General features: G+C 39.0%; 1 protein-coding gene across 4 annotated transcripts in view; it reads right to left on the bottom strand.

Annotated features, from left to right (window-relative positions):
• Positions 1 to 18,902, bottom strand: part of MYO16 (myosin XVI) — a 597,681-nt gene that overhangs the window by 320,414 nt on the left and 258,365 nt on the right. For all 4 annotated transcript variants that reach the window (XM_070579270.1, XM_070579268.1, XM_070579272.1 and 1 more), the window contains exon 9: positions 16,682 to 16,838. In XM_070579270.1, the coding sequence (XP_070435371.1) occupies positions 16,682 to 16,838 (157 nt within the window). The remainder of the gene's footprint in view (positions 1 to 16,681; positions 16,839 to 18,902) is intronic.

The following is an 18,902-nucleotide window of genomic DNA, read 5'->3' as shown; positions in this document are numbered from 1 at the left end:
TATTAAGTGTGTTAATGGCTTCCCCCTGTGGTTTTAATCTGCATTTTGATGGCTTATTTGACATAAGAAGCTCTCTTCTCTGGTAAAGCATGAGTTCAAATTTTTGGACTATTTTTTATTGGGTTCTTTGGTGTCAGATTATTGGGTTTATATATTCTGGATTCAAGTGCTTTATGAGACACACATGTAGCAAATATTTCTCCCAGTCTGCCTTGTCTTTATATTTTCCTAACAGTGTGTTTCAAAGAACATTTTTTTCTCCTATAGTTTGTGCTTCTTGACTTATCTAAGAATTCTTTTCTTAACCCAAGGTCAAAAAAGTTTTCTCCCAGGTTTCATTCCAGAAATTTTACAGTTTTATGCTTTTCATTTAAGTCTGTGATTCATTGTGAGTGGCTTTTTGTATATGGTGCTATATATGAGTCAAGGTTCACCATTTTTTCATATGACTGTCCAAATGTTCCAGCATCACTTTTGAAAAGAACATCTTTCTCCATCCAATTATTTGGACACTTCTGTTAAAAATCAATTGACCATATACATGTGGGTCTATTTTGGGACACCCCATTGTGTTCCACTGATATAAGTGTCTATCCTTATACCAATATTTCATGGTCTTGATTAATGTACCTTCACAGTAAGGCTTGAAATCAGATAATATGAGCCATCCAATTTTGTTTTCTCTACTCAAGGTCATTAACACTTTCATATAAATCTTACAATCTATTCATCAATTTTTATAAACATGCCTGTTGGGATTTTGATTAGCATTGTGCTCAACTGATAAATCAATTGGGGGAGAATTTGCACATTAACAGCATGGAATTTTGTTATCCATAAGAACAGTATGTTTTTCCATTTATTTCGACCTTCATCAATTTCTCTATTTTGTAGTTTTCAGCATTAAAGTCTTGCAAATAATTTGTTAGATTTATTCTGATGCATTCCATATTTTTATGTCATTATAAATGTATTTTTTACTTCAATTTCCAGTTGCTGATTGTTAGTATATAGAAATACAAATGATTTTGTAGATTAACCTTGATAGGGGAGAAAGAGAGTAATTTGAAGTGCTTCTTTTAGGATTCACAATGTTGCATTGTTTTGCAGCCCATCTCTATGCTGTCTTCCTACTGTACAACGGTCTAGGAAAGCATGAAGAAAGAGAGACTAGTGAAGGGGCTGCTTTGGGCCAGAACTGAGGGAAAAGCAGGAATAGCTAAAGAACAAGTTTCACTTCCTTTGAACCCTGAATGATGATGTTTTACAGTGTTTTAGTCAATGAAGACATTTCCAAGTAGACAAGGGGGCAGGGCAACGTATATTAAAAAGAGGCAGCATGGACTACTATAGCTGTAACAAGCATAACTTTTTGAGTCAGAAAAACTGCAAAGTTTGATGCATGGTTCTGCCACTTTGGGCAAGCATATAACCTTCTGTAAAGCCAACCTGTAAAAAAGGTCCGTAGGGAGGGATTGCTAACATAGTGCACATAAAGGGCTTAGCCCAATGACTACAGCAATAACCCGGCAATAAAATTAGCTGTTGTTATTTATATGTGTCCAGAACTTTGAATTTTCTGGGATTTTACTCTACAAGCTTAGTTAGTTGTTACTATTTTGTGAATAGGTACAGAAGACAAGAAATTCCTGGATCAGAGACAAAAGACTTATTCTTGGCAATCACAGCATCCAGAGCTTCCTGTTTGCACTGGTTATCCTTGGCCCCTGTCCCGTGGGGATGTCTGAGGGACAACACAGGTGGACCTAGATAGATGCCTACACATGCAGTGTGTTGTGTTGTAGAAGAGAAACCTGGCCAAAAGTCAAGTTACTTTTTGAGCAACCAGTAAACATTATACTAAGTAGCAGATAAGCCTGTGCCCCCGCTTTGGGACCGAGTGCTGCGGTCTCCTTGAGTGACTTAGTCACCTGCATGACTAACTAATTATGCCGTGCAGTCTGACAAACTGAGTAAGAATGTGGAGGGTGCTCAGAGCCCATGACAGACTGTCCTTCCCAATGGTTTAGTATTAATTTAAAAAATTCGCTATAAAAAAGGAATACTTATAAAAATTTCATATCCAGATCTGCTTGAATACCATCAAGTGATTAGATATCCACAACTCCCAAAGAAGCCTTATTTCTTCCATGAGCAACTTTGGAACAACACCTGCCTACCCTAACTTGTATTCATCATTCCTAGAACCCCCAAGACTTCCCTATGCTTCTTTGACATGAGAGCCCTTCAGATGTTTGGTTTCCTTATATTTTCTATAATTTGAGTGAACCACTTGCAAAACATTTTAACTAAATGGCATCTAATGTGTGACAGTCTCTCAGTACACACACTAACTCTTTATTTGACAACAATGCTATTATGAGGTATGTACCATTTTGTGTATGTGTGTGTGAGGATTGTCACTGAGGTGACATCTGTGCCAATCTTCCTCTCCTTTATGTGGGATGCCCCCACAGCACGGCTTAATGAGCAGTGCTAGGTCTGCGTCTGGGATCCGAACCTGCGAACCCCGGGCCGATGAAGTGGAGCACCAGAACTTAACTGCTGCGCCACTGGGCTGGCCCCAGGTGTGCACAATTTTTATGCCTATTCTATAGACGAGTAAACTGAGGGCCAGAGAGGAGAACTTGCTCTGGACACACAGCGAGGCAGCAGCGGACCGAGGTGTGAGCTCGGAGCTTCCCTTCTTAGCCCCCAGGTCGCACTGCCTACATCTAAAAATCCACCCTCACAGCTATCAAAACACTTCCTTACTTATCTCCCCTTGTATCAATCATTTCCTTTTTCTGTGTTATCATGAAATTTAAAAAAAACAATAGTTTGCATATACCAAATCTTTTGAATATAAAGCAATTACTAAAGCAGTGGTTTGATTGGTCAGGTAGAAACTAAAAAGATAGTTTATGAAATACACAAAATCAACAATTATAAAGTATTTCTAAAAGGAGGAAATAGTGAGTTTACTAAAATAGCTGACATACTCCTCTCTTATCTCAATTCTATGGCAGTGTTAACAGCAGGCTCCTCTGAGAGTCACAGTTGGAAAGAAGACTGCTCAAGGGACACAGCGACCTCATTCAAAGTCAGTTTCTACCTCCAGTTGGCTACTAGCTGACCGTCTAAGGCCTTCAGAACGTCACGATCACAGCTTAGCCTTTGCCAAAAGCAGGGCCTGGACTGGGTAACACTGAAGTGCGTACCAAGTCCTACGGTTCTATGAGACCAGTACATCATCTCTCTTCGCATACTTTTCACCTGCATTTTTAAAAATCATTTACACTCTCAGTAATAGCATAGGTTGTATAATCTAGTATCTTACTAACAATAATTTCCAGTAGCTAGTTGCAAATATTCTCTTATTCATATAAGAAGAAAACGATTCTCTATAATACAGTTGGATTGAATGGCAACGTATTAACTACTCATGCACGTATTTGCTACAGGAAAAATGCAAAACATGTACCTAGGTTGATGGCATGTAACAATGTTTTAAATATCTATGGAACCATTTCTGTTTAGGTTTCTATTCTACTTTTAAAAGGAAACATATTGTATCCACAATCATTGCAATTAACAATAGCATTCATATAAAGTAACTTCAGTGTTTTTAAATTTTCACTCATTATCCATCTGTAGAATATAAACATGTATTAAAGTGCTATTTTTCTAGAAAAAGGAATAATTTTATATTAGTCATTGGTATTTATTTTAATACTCATTAAGTGTTTATCATGGCAAACTATTTATGATATAAGATTAATTTTTTAAAACAAGATGCAATGATGTATATAGAGCAAAAACACAATAAAGAAGAAGAAACATATAAAGGATAAAAAGAAATATGGCAAATGATAGTAGCTTTGTCAAAAAGGTGGACTAATGATGAAGAAGAACTTAGAATTGCCTTCATCTCAACTAAACTTCATACAAGTTTCTCCCTGACTCGAGACGGCTGACCTCCTGCTTGGAACACTTACTTTAGAGAACTTTCAACTGTAAGTTTTCTCTCTGCCCCTTTGAGATGTAAACCTTGTCCCAGCCTCTTGTCTGTCTTCCAACCCAGGAATGTCTTTCTCAAGGACTTGGGAGCCATCCTGCTGAAATGTAATTATCAGGAAAGATAGAGCTGTCTGTCTCCCCATGTCTATGGGAGGGTAGGAGACTAAGTTCCATAAGCACCGATTAGCAAACTCAGTGGTCTGTTCACACTGCCCAACCTCCCCACTAACCTCCTCCTGTACTTTCCCACCAGCTCATCTGCACTCGAAAGCTCTCTGGCCTTTTGTTTCAGAGTCAAATTCAATCTCTCTCCTCTATTGCAGCACTCTTGGATAAAGTCTTTCTTGCATCTTTAACTTCTCTGGTGCAATTTTTCTTTGACACTAATGAGAGCTTTTTTTCATGCTTCTATATATTCTTCTGCACTTTCCAAATTTTCTTCAATGAGAAAAATTATTTTGATTATAAAAAAGAAATTATTAGGGATGGAAATTTATCAGGGAGAAAGAGAAAAAATAAGATTGAAATAGTACAATTTCTAAAAGAAGACTTTTGGTAAGGCAGACTCCATAAACATAAAGAAATCAAAATAGCTATCATCCAAGGCTAGTTTAGATTAATGCAGGAGAGGTAGCTTTAGCCTGACTGTAGAACAATATTAGACAGGACTATACCAGCAGACAACTAATTTCTGAACTCTACTGGATTTATTCAAGACTTACTTATTTCTATAAACATAAAAGGCATTTCATGCAGAGAAAATGTGCCTGTAGGAACCGGGATTTTATTTCTGAAAAGGGAAACAGGAATGTAATAAAATAAAACTAACAAAGGCGACAATTATTGCCCATTATATCTAAACCAATTTGAGAAAACTATAGGGAACAAATAAAACTGACTATATTGAGATATATCATACAAACAAAGAAAAATCGAACAGAAACAAATGTGAGGAAATGGCATATGTGACTCAGTTATTTTGGTGGTTAAAGTAATGGACCGAATAGATAGTTCTCAATTTTAATCCTGGGAACCTAGCTACACAAATTATTTATTATATGGAATTTGGGCTTTTCTACATCCATAAAATGTTACCGATCCAAATATTAATGTTGAATAAAACAGTTCTTGGAGAGTTTTGAAGTATTTGCTATCTTTAGCCCCTCAAAAATAACTTTAGTCTTTGTAAGAAAAAAAATTTACAATTTAAAAAACCATTTTGGTAAAATATTGCTTGTGTCTAAAACACAAATTAAAATTTCAACGTGTCACTTGTGGTTGAATTGGAAATTACATTGTTTTTAAGATATCTCATATTCATCTTAGTAGTTTGCAACAGATATCTACAAAGAAATGAAAAAAAAAATCTCAAAATTAAACTAAATTGACCCTAGCAGCTCTACGCACAGACGAAGGGGGTTTCTGAACACGTCAAGTTTACATTTGCTGGAACTGACTCTCTAGCATGTTCTTATTTTGCTGAATAGGTATTTAGTGAACGATATTCATATGAAACATTATCATTCATTTAAATCAAAGACCTGTTTAATAATCTACTGCATTTTTCAGACTTTTTAGTAAGTAAATTTGATATAATTTGGTAAAACTTAAGTTAACCACAGCAAGCACCAGAACACGCGCATTCAGTTTGTAATATGAAAAGAAGATGATGTGTGTATGTGGTGGTAGATGGAATAAACTGCCATAGGTAGTGAGTTCCTGCCTCTGAAACAGTTTCCAAAATAGAAAAAAACAATCGAATAGAAGTGGGAATGCCCATCCCTCCGTCTGCCGTCATCGCCTGTGAGTCCAGTTCTCAGCCAGCTTGGGAAGGCCAATGCGTTGCTCAACAACTTCTGAGGGATAGCGTAAATAGTTTAAAACTGGAAATCCGGTTAAACAATTCTCAATGTCTCCTTATGTCCCTATATTCTATGACATTTCTCCCTGTCCCCTACCAGACTATAGAATTTCTTTCTAAGTGTAAATTCTTAGGGAATTGACTGATAGCTTTATCAAGACTTTGTAAATACATTTTCAGATTTTGAGCAATGCTGTCATAATATTTGATTAGGAAACAGGCTAGATGTCGTGTAGAATTTATTACTAAAAGAAAGAATTTATGTATATCAAATGAGGATTTAGATGCAAAAGCCCTTACAATCTAAAGGGCAATATAAAAAATATAAATTAGCATTGCTGAAATAACTGTCCATTTAATTATTTTCTTTAAAATATTAATCTGAAATGAAACTACATAAAAAATTTTATCCCATAGTTCCCTGATTCTATGCCAACTAGGACACTTTTAAGCTGAAAGAGGCTTTATTAACAATTATCCTGGTAAACAGGCATAAAGGAGGAGTGGACCAAACCAGGACATATGGTCACTCCAGCTACAGGAAACTTGACTTCTGATAGTGATGAACTAAAGTGTTCCTCAGGTCATAAAAACCCATAGGCAGGGGCCGGCCCGGTGGTGCAGTGGTTAAGTGCCCACATTCTGCTTCGGTGGCCCGGAGTTTGCCAGTTTGGATCCCAGGTGCGGACATGGCACCACTTGGCAAGCCATGCTGTGGCAGGCGTCCCACATATAAAGTAGAGGATGATGCGCACAGATGATGGGCTCAGGGCCAGTCTTCCTCAGCAAAAAGAGGAGGTTTGGTGGCAGATGTTAGCTAAGGGCTAATCTTCCTCAAAAAAAAAAAAAAAAAACCCATAGGGAAAATTAAGACACACTGAAGAGTCAGTGTTATTGCCACAACTCCCGTTTTATAGAGTTAGGATGGAGAATGTACAGTCTCAGCCCTACACAGAGCAATTAAAAAGGGCTCCTTCGTAGAGAAGTGACTAGAACATGTTCTATTTGATGTCATATTAGCGCTTTGGGTTAAGCTAAAAGTCATCAGCACTGGGTTCAGGCATTCTCCAAAAGTTCCTAATAACAGAGGCCGGGGACAAAAATCGAGTCCCCCCAAATTGTGCAATGTGATCATGGCATGCTCAGCAGACCCGAGTTATGTGCACAGGACAGTTCAAGACCCAGGCTGCTCTAAATCCTCGAGTCTTCATTCCCAATATACCTCCAATACAGGTAGTACCTCCGATACAGGTAGTACCTCCGATACAGGTAGTACCTCCGATACAGGTAGTGGCCAGCTCACCACTCATCCTTCTTCCAGGGTTCAGATCTTGGGCCAATGCTGCTTCTCCAACACAAGTTCTACATTTGCCTGATGCTAGCTGTTTCTCGTTCTCTGAAGATTTACCACTTTAGATCAACACTCATTGATTAAAGAGAAACTTTGAGAACAATCTACAATTAGGAATGTTTGATTTTTGTTTTTTCCTTTGTGTTAACCTAGGACAGAACCAGTTAGGCGAAGACAAGCGACAGAGGATTTGTGGTGCATCTTATAGCCCAATCACAAAGCATGAAGCTTCTGATCGCCGGTCAGAGGTGTTACTGAAACCGCTTCCTTTAAATGAAATTGCTTAAGGAACTTTCACTCCAAATCCCTTTCCTGCTCATAAGGGGAAAAGTCTCTAAATAAGACACAGTTCTCTTTTTTAATGATAAGTGCCAATATTTTGAAATGGACTTCCATAGCATTTCTTTCATACATGAAGCTAGGATAAATGAAGAATGCTTCTGATCACTGAAAACATTTATTAAACGGTAGTAATAAAGTTCAATACACAAATACAAGGGCTGTGGTGGAAGTACTTTGCATGTTTATATATCAGTGATCATTTTCATGAATCCCTCTGGATGACATGCTCATAAAATCCAGACCTCCCACTGCCAGCCACAGCTTCCCTGACATCCATGACAACAGCACAAGAACTTCCAAAAGACTCTGGGAGTCGTGTTGGACTTTAGCTCAGGGGGTGCTACTTTACATTGAAGCTGTGCTGATTCGAAAATGCTCGGGTCTTTCAGGGTCAGCAGTAAATTCACAAAAAACAACTGCTTCACAGGAGTAACCAGAGATGTGGTGTTCAACAGTAGGAGCAAGGAAATTAATGGCCGTAGTGCTATTGTCCCTGAGGGTCTTGGAATAAAAGTGCACTTTTCAGTGCTCATCCAAGTGTCCTGGTCTAAATTACAGGGAGGTATTTCCTAAACGAATATCCTCATGTATAGTAGTTAGGCATGGGTCAAAGGCGCTCTCTCTCATATGGAAAACTTTTTAGATCTACATGGCAAGGTTGTGCATACTCTGAGACTACGGAGATGCTCAGACTTCTTCTTAGGCCTGTTCCCATCTTAGGCTGGAGAGCATGAGCAGAGAATCCAAAGATCTGCGTTCTAATGGCAGATGCCACTGATTAGCTATATCCTTAAGTCTGTCACACCTCTGGGCTTCTGTTTCTCCATAAATATAATGTGGATAATAATGTCTATATCCATCCCAAGTCATGGAGTTTAAATAAAGTTCAATGTAAATGACAATCGAAATTGCTTTGATATGCAAATCGTATTTACTTTCAACTGAACAACAAAGGCCCTTGAAGACATCCTTGTGTAGAGACAAGTTGGCTTGCTTTTGAATGAATGCCAGTTGAGCCTGCTTCATAAAATGTGGCACCTTCAAGACTTTCCACAGCCATCTACTTTAAGCCTGTTGTGTGTCTCAGGTTTTACTAAGATGAAGGACACGTTGCATAACTCATATTGTGTTGCTCAAAAATCCCCACAGAGAATTTCTCCTCACCAAAGGCCACCTGGCTGACCCCACCCTGGGGTCCCCCACACCAGCCCCTTTTCCTTCCTGCCCTCAGCTCTGCTCTATTCTGCCTCATCCCATGTTTTCCCATCCAATGCAGAGCGGTACCTTCTCTCTAACCCAAGTGCCAGATAACTGAGAAGCCCTGGAGAACCAGCTCCAAAACAAGCTAATCAAAGGATTCACCCAACCAACAATGGTCTCAGCTGCTTAGAAAGTAAGACTTTTTCCACATGGTCATAAGTTTAAAAGCAACAAGCTGAAGACCTAATTCTATTGTCTCAGTTTATAGCTAGAAGGTCTTTATTCTTTAGATGGTTTTGCTAACAGTTCACAGATGAATGAAAAACATCTTTTTTTCCTTTTTTCATTTCTCAAGCATTTATGTAGCATCGCAATGAGTCAGATATTGCTCTAAGCGACTTGGAAATATTAACTCACTTAGTCATCAAGAGCAACCCCATGAGACCCGTATTATCAACATGATCATCATGCTGTGGTATACTGCAGCACAATTCTGAAGCTGACCACCTAGCGTTAGCATGGACCTCACAAGTTAAGGGCACTGTAGGGACCTGAAATTGGCCACCCCAAGATATGTCTCTTTGGCATCAGGATTATTTGAGGCTCATTGCTTTTGATAAACTGGGACAGGGAAGGAGGCTCTGAGGAATGGAACTTGCCCTTTGTTAGGACACATTTACATTTGTAAGGTAAATCTCTATCTGTAAAAGGTGCCTCCATCTCTGTACCAGGAAGAAGAAAGGAGATGACCTTCTTTCTAGAAACTCTTAATCAATACCAAAGGCAAGGACTTAAATCTGCATTTTATTGTGCTTGTCTGGTAACCTTCTGTAACTGACTTCCCTCCCCCTCCCAATGTTGGCATTTCTTTAAGGATTAAGCATCTTTCCTTAGGCTGGGAACTGATTGCTGAGCTCACCTGTGACCGCCCAGCTCCAGACAATAGGCTTGCCTCCTGCTACGCCCACCAAGATAGCAGACCACTACCTGCTGTGTCCATCAAGCTCTGTGCCGACAGGGCAATCTTGTGACTATTGTGGAGCACCCTGTTTGGGGGTATATAACCACTCTGTGCACCCCACTTCTTTGGTGCCCTTTCTTCCTTCGGGAAGAAAGGCCCCGGGCCATGGTTCCTCATAAAGCTTTGTTTAATTTTCTCTTGCTATTCTGTCTCATGTGAATTTAATTCGTTCTCCAGCCAGACGAACCCACATTTGGGAAGAGGAAATGTCTTCCTCCCCTACAGCACCATCCCCAGCAAGGCTGCCCCCACTTCAAATGCTAGCCACAAGTTTGGGAATCTCCAGACCACCACACTTCTGACCAACTATTTACAAATTCCAGGGTTCCTACAATCCCTCTCACATTTGATAATTCACTAGGACAACTCACAGAACTCAAGAAAGCACTGTACTTACTATTACAGCTTATCATAAAGGATACAAATCAGGACCAGCCAAACAAACAGACACACAGGGCAAGGTCTGGGAGAGCCCTGAACACAGAGCTTCTGACCCCTTCCCCAGGAAGTCAAGGTTTGTCACCCTCCCAGAATACTGATGTGTTCACTGACCAGGAAACTCCATCGATCTTGTTGTCCAGAGTTTTCACAGAGGTTTCATTATGTGGGCATGGTTGACTCAATCATCGGCCATGTGTTTGAGCTCACCCCAGGCCTCTTTTCTTCCCCTGAGTTCCGGCTGGCTCAAAGCCCTAGTCCTTTAATCACTTGGTTAGTTTTTCCGGTGTGAGCAGCCCCAGCCCTGAGTCACCTTTGCATAAGCTCAAGTGCATCCAAGGGGCTCTTGAATAACAAAGACATCCCTATCACAGGTATTCTAACGATTGAGAGTTACTCTCCCAGCAAGCAGGGCTAAAGGCTGGCCAAATTCTTTATCAGACAATGCCCGCATTTTACACTTGAGGAAAAATGTCACAGAGAGGTGGATGAAATTGCCCAAGTCACAGAGCCAGTAAGTGCAGAGCCAGTATCTGAACCAAGGAGTGTGGCTCTGGGGTCTCTGTCCATAGTGGCCACACCACATGGCCTCACAGGTAATCTCAGAGAGTTAGTTTAGACAGAGTGAGTAAGGTCAAAGAGTGTGATGGATAACTTGACAAACAGATGGAAAATCCAGTCCCCTGCTGTTCCATCTTGCCTCGCAGCTCTAGCTGAAATGCAGATTGGTGCAGACTGGATTGCAGGCAACCCTTCATGCTTGTCATTTCTGTGGAAGGATAACTTCCTCCTGATTTCAAATTGTCTTCTCAAGTTGTCACACTGAACACTCCTTCTAAATTGTTCACACCTGAAGCTGACTGACCATCACAGGGAAACTCAGATCAGCCATTTCCTCTTTAAAGCCAAATTAGTTTTAGATTACAAATAAAAGTGACCTCACGGAAACAACATAAGATTGGGTACACGTGTGTGAGATGAGTCACGTTGATGTGGATCAAGGCTGCCCCAGGGAGAGAAGCCCAAGGCGTCCTGGCCTACATGCCGACCTATATGACCCAATTCATATGTAAAGTTATACGACCACACAATAACCAGACCCCACCTGCACTGATACCATTTAATGACTTTTTACATCATCTTTCCTTTATCTAGTAAAAATGAGTCATGTACTCATGCCTTATAAATTTAGCCCTAACATTCAACACATGCAGCCCGTCACTGCCCATGGGTCCTGTCCCCTTGGCTATAGCCCGTCACTGCCCATGGGTCCTGTCTCCATGCTATTCTCTGCATAAAACAGCAATACTACCAGCCCTTGAGAGTCCAAGAAGGCTTTCTTTCAACTCTTTGGCTCACCAAGCCCGCATCAACGTTACTTAAGCTCTGAGTCTCAGACAGGAAGGTACAAAACGAGGATAGTAATAGATAAAGTACTTCCAGGTGTTGTTTTGAAAATGAAATGAAATTTTCCATGTAAACCACTCTGCACAAGTCCTGATGCCCAGAAAATGCTCAAAAACTCTCAGTTGTTATCACTATTGTTATTATTAATAAGTGAAAACCCAGGGTTGTTCAGTGAACCACTCTGCTCCTCTTAGGGATTATGCAGAACTTTTGTGGATTCCAACTCAAAGACTTCATGACACAGAATATTAGAAACAAAAGTTGGCACTATCAAAATCTCTCAGTGATTAAAAACCCTTGGAGAGCATTTCCACATTCAAACACCAAAGGGCACATTCAGCAGCAGCTGTTTGATTAGCAGCAATAACAGTAAATGAGGCACTGAGATCCAACTCAGGACAGAAAAGGCGGCACAGGGAGGAGGCCCCAGTGGCAGGAGAGAAAGCTCAGAGGAAGGAATAGCAGTCAAGTATGACAATAGCTGTTGCAAATTTAAAGCAGAGAGAGGAAGCCTAAAGGCTTAAGAGATAGAGAATATTATGGCTGGAAGGACCTTTGGATTTAAATATAACCTGTTCATTTTGAGAGATGAACTTGAAAGTCAGGCAACAAATAGAGACCTTAAAAATGTTCATTAGACAGACAATATCTTAGAAGACATGGACTATAGGATCACCCAATAATATAGGAATTTCCTACTGATTACATGTTTAACCAAAGATAGGCAGTTGCTACTAACAGTGGGGCACAGCAAAAGTGACGTTCTCATCCCGGCTAAATCATGATTTACTGCCAAAAAATGCACACAGAGCAATAAACATGAATTGACAATGGAAAGGAAATTTGACTTGTTTGCTGAGATATTAGAAAAAGGAATCCACTCAATTGTTTCCTAATATTTTAGCAAAATACATTATGGGAAAATGTAAAATGTAATTTTCTGTGAAAAATGTAAAACAAGTCAACTTTATGACGTAAAGGAATAGGATGTTGGGGTTAAAATTGGTGAAGGCGGACGGGCAAGCATAATTCAGATGAGGTACGGCATGGTAAGACTTCCAAATGAGGGCTAGAGAGAAAAGGCGGAAAAGGAAAGACACTGAAGGAAAACGGTAGATCATACGGGAAAGAGGTGCGTGCTTCTCATATCAATGAATACCGCACTATTCTTTCGTGAGCAAAATAAAGAAATTAAAGGAGCATAAGCTTCATCAGAATGCTTGCTCCTGACTGAAGCAGAGGAATGCTGACAAATATTTCCATCTGTACTTGCTCTTTCCCCTTTTTCCTAGATTTTTGTTTTGTTCTGTTTTAATTTCTCCTTTCACCTCACTAAAGCTGAGGGACTTCTGGAAACAGCTAGAAGACCAGGCTTCAGAGTTAAAATTCAAGAATGCACTTGGTTTAAATGAATGAAACCTGTACTTTCACAGAACAATAGTGTTTATTCATTTTAATGAAGGGAACAGATTGAAAGGAAGAGTTTGCAGAAAACTACAGCAATGTTGAGGAGAGGAGAGACAGAAGACCCGAACCCTCCCCAAACACCAGGCCTAAACCACTGACTCTCACACAACTGGTTTGTGAAGAAATGCTGCTTTGTAAATGACGTAAGAGATTTTTTAAAGAAATTATTTATATTTCTTGTCAATTATGTCAGTTCTCTGATTCGCTTCATATATGTTCTCTATCAAAAGAATGGCATGTAGAAAATGTCTGTAGGGCCTGGGACTCCCATGTTCAGTAAAAGCCCCCAGGCCCATTGCAACCATGTGTCCTTCGGTTCCCTTCTGGGCAGGCCGCCCAGCTGCTGGGATTGGCAACAATCTAGGGCCTGGCCAGCCTGGATCCTCCCTTATCTCAAGTGAAGAACATCACGTCTTCCAGGGACACAGCCCCTCCGTGTGAGCTACTGTTGCTGGGAACGCTGGTCGTAGCAAGGACAGCCCCTTGGCAAGCATGCAGCTTTTGCTCCTCTGCCTAGTTAAGCAAGCTGCTCTCAGGGGGCGGTAGCGGGTGCGCATTGCTGTCCAGCTGGCCACCACCTGACCTTTCCTGTAAGTAACTCCTGATAAACCCATATGTCTCGTTTGCTGTCTCCAGGTCTTTTCTTTGGTCTCTCAGCAACCTATCCTACACTGCTCACCCAGATGGGCATGTGGTGGAACAATGTCCCAATATGTTTCAGTAAATTTGTTGACCGAGTCATTCACCACTGTGATATTAAATACAATAAAATAAGCAAGCACCATTTTTTTCCTAATCCATATGCAAATCGGTTAGCTTTACAGAAAGTTTTGACCTTTGTGTTTGTGGATTTGTTTATAAAGAAGTACTCAAGTGTCCATATTTTTCCTTCTCATACTAAAACAAAGTTTGAAGGAGTGGATTATTAAAAGTATTCTTTTCTGCATTGAAATATAACTCTCCTTAGTTGTTATTTCATATCTATTTGCTCCTAGTTCATATTTATTTTTACTATAAAGACAATGAAAATAATCAGATGAAAAGCATCAAAATCATGGAGTATAAAAGAAAATGTAAGAATGCATTTAGTTGTTACACTAGCCAAGTCTACTTGCCGTTTTTTTCAAAGAGCTAAAAAAGTCTAATATTATGATTGACTTGTTCTTTGATTTAACTTTCAATTCTATCTCTGAAGAAAGATAACAGCAGACTACAATTAAAAGTAGGTCAAATTCAGTATAAAACAATGCAAAGTTTCAAAGCTTTACTCAGAGTCAACGAGAGAAAAAGATTATTAGGACAATTATATTTAATCACGTAGAAAAAATAAGTCATTGATTAATCTGTTTAAAACCTGCTCTTCAATCAGCAATATAGAAAAAAAGAAAAAAGTACTTTTTTGGTAAATTAGCTGTTTTTGTTTTCTTTTTTAACTAAAGCTTTTTTCTCTTTCTAAACGAAGAAAACAAAAAAAAACTACAGACACATAGAGCAGTTAATATTTATCCCAAATAACTTATTATGAAAGAATTTGGTTTTAACTCAAACTTTTAATTCTGCTTACATACTAACGTCTCTACTGGGAAGCCCAGAACATAATCCTAAAAGTAAAGTGGAACGTACTGGGTAGTGATTTTAATATCAACACTTGGGAGGTAAAATTCTTCCATAGCAAATATTTGTATTACTCCTCTCATTCCAGCAACGTCAGTAATATCGCAATATAAAGAGCAAGGTCACAATATTCTCATCATTAATTCCAGGTCACATGAAATGTATCTTATCATTTAACTACTTCCTGACTCAACTCCAACTTTGTTTCTACGGCTTTCTTCCTTTTTCTCCCATATAAATGTGATACCATTTTTACCCCCTGTGGAAGTATGAGAGAGATAATATTGTATAAGCAAGAATGATCTGCGTCCGATCTCTTGGCTATAAATCTTGATCTGTCATTGCCCAGCTCTGTCATCTTAGGAAGTTGAGAGAACTTTAATAGGGCTTTGAAGATGTAATAAGATAAAACAAGAGATTCCAAGCATAGTGTCTGACATAAAAATCAAGCTCCTTTACAACAGCTAAAAAATCAAGTCCCATAATGAATACAATTTAGTTGTTAAGTAGAAGTCAATGCATTTATGCACAACTTTAGCCTCTGAATTATCTAGAGTAATTTTAAATTAAAAGTGTTTTTGAATACCTGTGAGGGGACAGGCTCTGAAATAAGAGTTTTCTCCTTTGAGCTCACTATCACAACAGCCTTGTGACACATCCACTGGAAACATCTTTTCTACTTCCTAGGAAGGAAAATCGAGTCCTGCTAATTCTGGGAATCTCTACACTGGGGAAGTGGAACGAATTCTCTGATAGACAAATCTGGGAAGAGTGTCTCCTTAGCTCCTCTCTCTTCTTGCTTGGAAGGAGCTGACCTACAGAGAGCACTACTTGTCCTCTTCCTACCTTTTGGAGCCTTGTCCTGGATGCCCCTCTTTTGGGAGACCTGATCTGGTTTACAGGTGCCTTGGCCCTCGTTACTAAAGCTGCCTCGTAATGGGATATATTTATAAAGCCTCTTAGCTGCCACATTCCGTGATGTCCTCTATCACTGACTGGATTTGGTCTCCATCTTTGCTGTTTGATTATTTCTCAGATTGTCCAGAACCCAGATAGTGCTGTTTATTCAGTGCACCCTCAACTATTCCAATATTAAACATAATCTTCATTGCCAAACAAGAAACAGTGTTCAGAGAAAGAAAGGAACTTCCTCGAGTTCCCAATGCTTGTCTATAGCAGATTTTCAACCTGAAATATTTTTTATATATTTAGTTTATTGAGATATAATCCACACAGCAAAAATTGCTTTTCAGCATATTCACAAATTCGTGTAACCATCATTATCTACCTCCAGAATATTTCCATCATTGTCAAAAAGAAACTCCAGATCCATTAAGAGTCACCCCCATTCCTCCCTCTCTCTGCTCCTGGCAACCACGAATAGACTTTCTGCTTCTATAGATTTGCCAGTTCTGGACATTTCATATAAAATTGAATCATATAATACGTGCCCTTTTGTTGTCTGGCTTCGTTCACTTAGCATAATGTTTTCAAGGTTCATTCTCATTGTAGTATGTGTCAGTATTTAGGAGATACTTTAGACAACAAGAAATCATTAGTTTTACACTTGAGAGAGAAAATGAATATTTGTTTTTCCTACTTTAGAAACTTTAGCTATTATGACAGACATTGGAAACCTTACATATCAGTTTAGCTAAAAACCTGGAGTGTGTTTAAAACATTTTATTTGTTCTCATGGTGACAAATTGATCTAATAACTGAAATACTAATGTTTGAAAAAAATAAGAGGGTTTTCATAAAAGTTTTCTAAACTCCTTATTGTAAACAAGTATTTTTTAGTAAATGTGTCGATATGCAGCTTCAGTTTTCTAACTTTTAGTTGAGAGACAGACAATATTGACTGTGAAATGACTGGTGACTAGAGAGGATGACAAAGGAGAATCATTACCTCTTCAGTGAACAAGGTCTGACTCTATCATTCTAGAAAGAAGGCACTTACAGCTTACTGGAAAGTGCTGGGAGGTCACGAACAATCTCTTCATACGGCTCCTCCTCCTGTGCTAAGGCAGGAACCGATAAAGGCTCCTTCAGTTTTTCTTCCCAGGCAATTTCAGCTTTCAGCAGCATTTCCTCAATATACTCAGATGCAGCGATATCTACAAGAAACAATAAGAAAATCAGAAAAAGTGGGTGTAGATAGCACAGAAAATATTTACTTTCGATAATTCTGAGATGCCTAAAATGCTAAAGTTTATCAACATAAGAAACAAAATGAAAAACATTAAAAGTTTCCAATATGAATAAAATTGCAGTCCTGCCATTTTAAAACACTACCTTGTTTTGCATCAGTGACATTTAATTACCAATGAAATAAAAAATATAAAAATAATATTCACTGGGTGGTGATGTGTAAAGCATAAAATCATTGAGAAGCTAAGCTTGAGCGAACTTAGTGTCACTTTATTCTCAGTGAAACTCTTCCTTCGTCTCAGTGAATATGAATCGAAATGGTGAGAACAGTTATGCCTTCCCAGCGCCTGGTGATTTTAAAACACGTAGGAGGTAGTCTATAAACAGTCTCCTAAATGGGCAGAAATACAAATAAATACTCAGTTTGCTATTAAAACAGTGGGTCTAGCCTCTCTCCATGATCCGTTTTTTTCCCATCTGAAATATAAATAATTATATTAAGTTACAAATTACACATTAACAGTGACAGCTGAACATATTTGGGCAGGAATATAGATGTGATTACTCAAATTTACACTTATTAACAACTGAAACTGAAAATCAATAAATCCTGAAGAAAAATTCACATTAATAACAATTAAGAACCTAATGGAGGTAACTGCTCCTTTTCAGTAGTCATGACTAAACTGCACGATCACCTGCGTCTATAAATTTGAGTTATGTGGCTTTACAGGCGAGCTGAGGTAATTCAGCCACCACAGCAGATATTCACACCAGGATTTCATCACCATTTGCCTTCGGTTAAATATATCTGCATGATGAGTTAGGAGAGCTCAGCTTCCTCACCGTGGAAGATTATTTCTGTCCCACCCAAGAGATATACCTCAAACTGCTTTTATCCCCCAGATAATTTTGTTATATGTCCATTCCAAATTCCAGGAACACAAAATAACAAGAATATAACAGATTATTGGTGATGATTTTCACTCGCTCAGTCATAAGGGTGCCTAGGTCACTGATCTCTTCACTATTGCTTTTATCGGATTCACTCTTCTTGCTGTTGGATGGGATGCTGGCACAGCCTGCGTTTACTTGAAACCTCTCACTGCATTAGAGCTCTTCGTCCCTTGTGTGTGAGAGAAGTATTTTCACTCAATCAACATACGTTTATTGAGAGTCACTAAGGTCCCATCACTGTGTCTCTCATGCTAATATGGCATGGAAAAGGGATGACACTTATGGTAGCCTTTGCATGACCAACATGGACAAAATTGTCTAAGAGAGTCATCATACACCAGGTCCGAGGTGACCAGGGCTGAGTCTACATGAGCAGTTTAGTCATTCACTGGGGCTTTAGGACAGTCAATTGTCAGTTGCCTTGGATGTCGGTTTTGGCACAGTTGACACTAGACCTAAGAGGTGAACGTGTGACTGGTGAGAGTCCAGGCAGCCAAGGCTCAATCATTTCTCCCTTCCCTGGGAAAGAAGCCAGGGATATGAACGAGAAAAAAGTCATCTTCCTTTGGAACTAGAGGACATGACTTATATTTCTCAATAAATACAGTTTTGAAAAAAGATAGAGAAAAGCTATAAATGGCTATTAACTCTTTCAATATTTACCATTAGGCATACTTTTGTAGATGATGTTAATATCCCTACACTATCACTAACATTAGCCTGATCTAAAGTGTCAGACTATTAAGCTATCTCATAGCGCTATTTGTTAAATCTTCAGTTTATTTTAGCAGAGAAGACGAATAAACATTAAACAAGGACACTTAATTCCCATAAAATAAGAAATAGAGCAAATCCCTCATCCTGTCTTAAACCGGAGGTTTATCAGGTAACCACACTCCCAAAGGTACAGCAAATACGAGGTCTCGGTATAAAGTGTTTTCAGGCAAGTAGAGGCATAGCAACAAGAAGAGTAAGTAGAAATAAGTCATTCAGATCAATTACTGCCTTCAAAATTGTTATATTATCTTGTTACTTATGCTGGACTTTTCTCTTCATTATTTAGAAATCTTTTA

Source organism: Equus przewalskii, chromosome 16 (assembly GCF_037783145.1).
Source record: "Equus przewalskii isolate Varuska chromosome 16, EquPr2, whole genome shotgun sequence".
Classification (NCBI taxonomy): Eukaryota; Metazoa; Chordata; class Mammalia; order Perissodactyla; family Equidae; genus Equus; species Equus przewalskii.
This window is presented reverse-complemented; position numbering and strand designations above follow the sequence as displayed.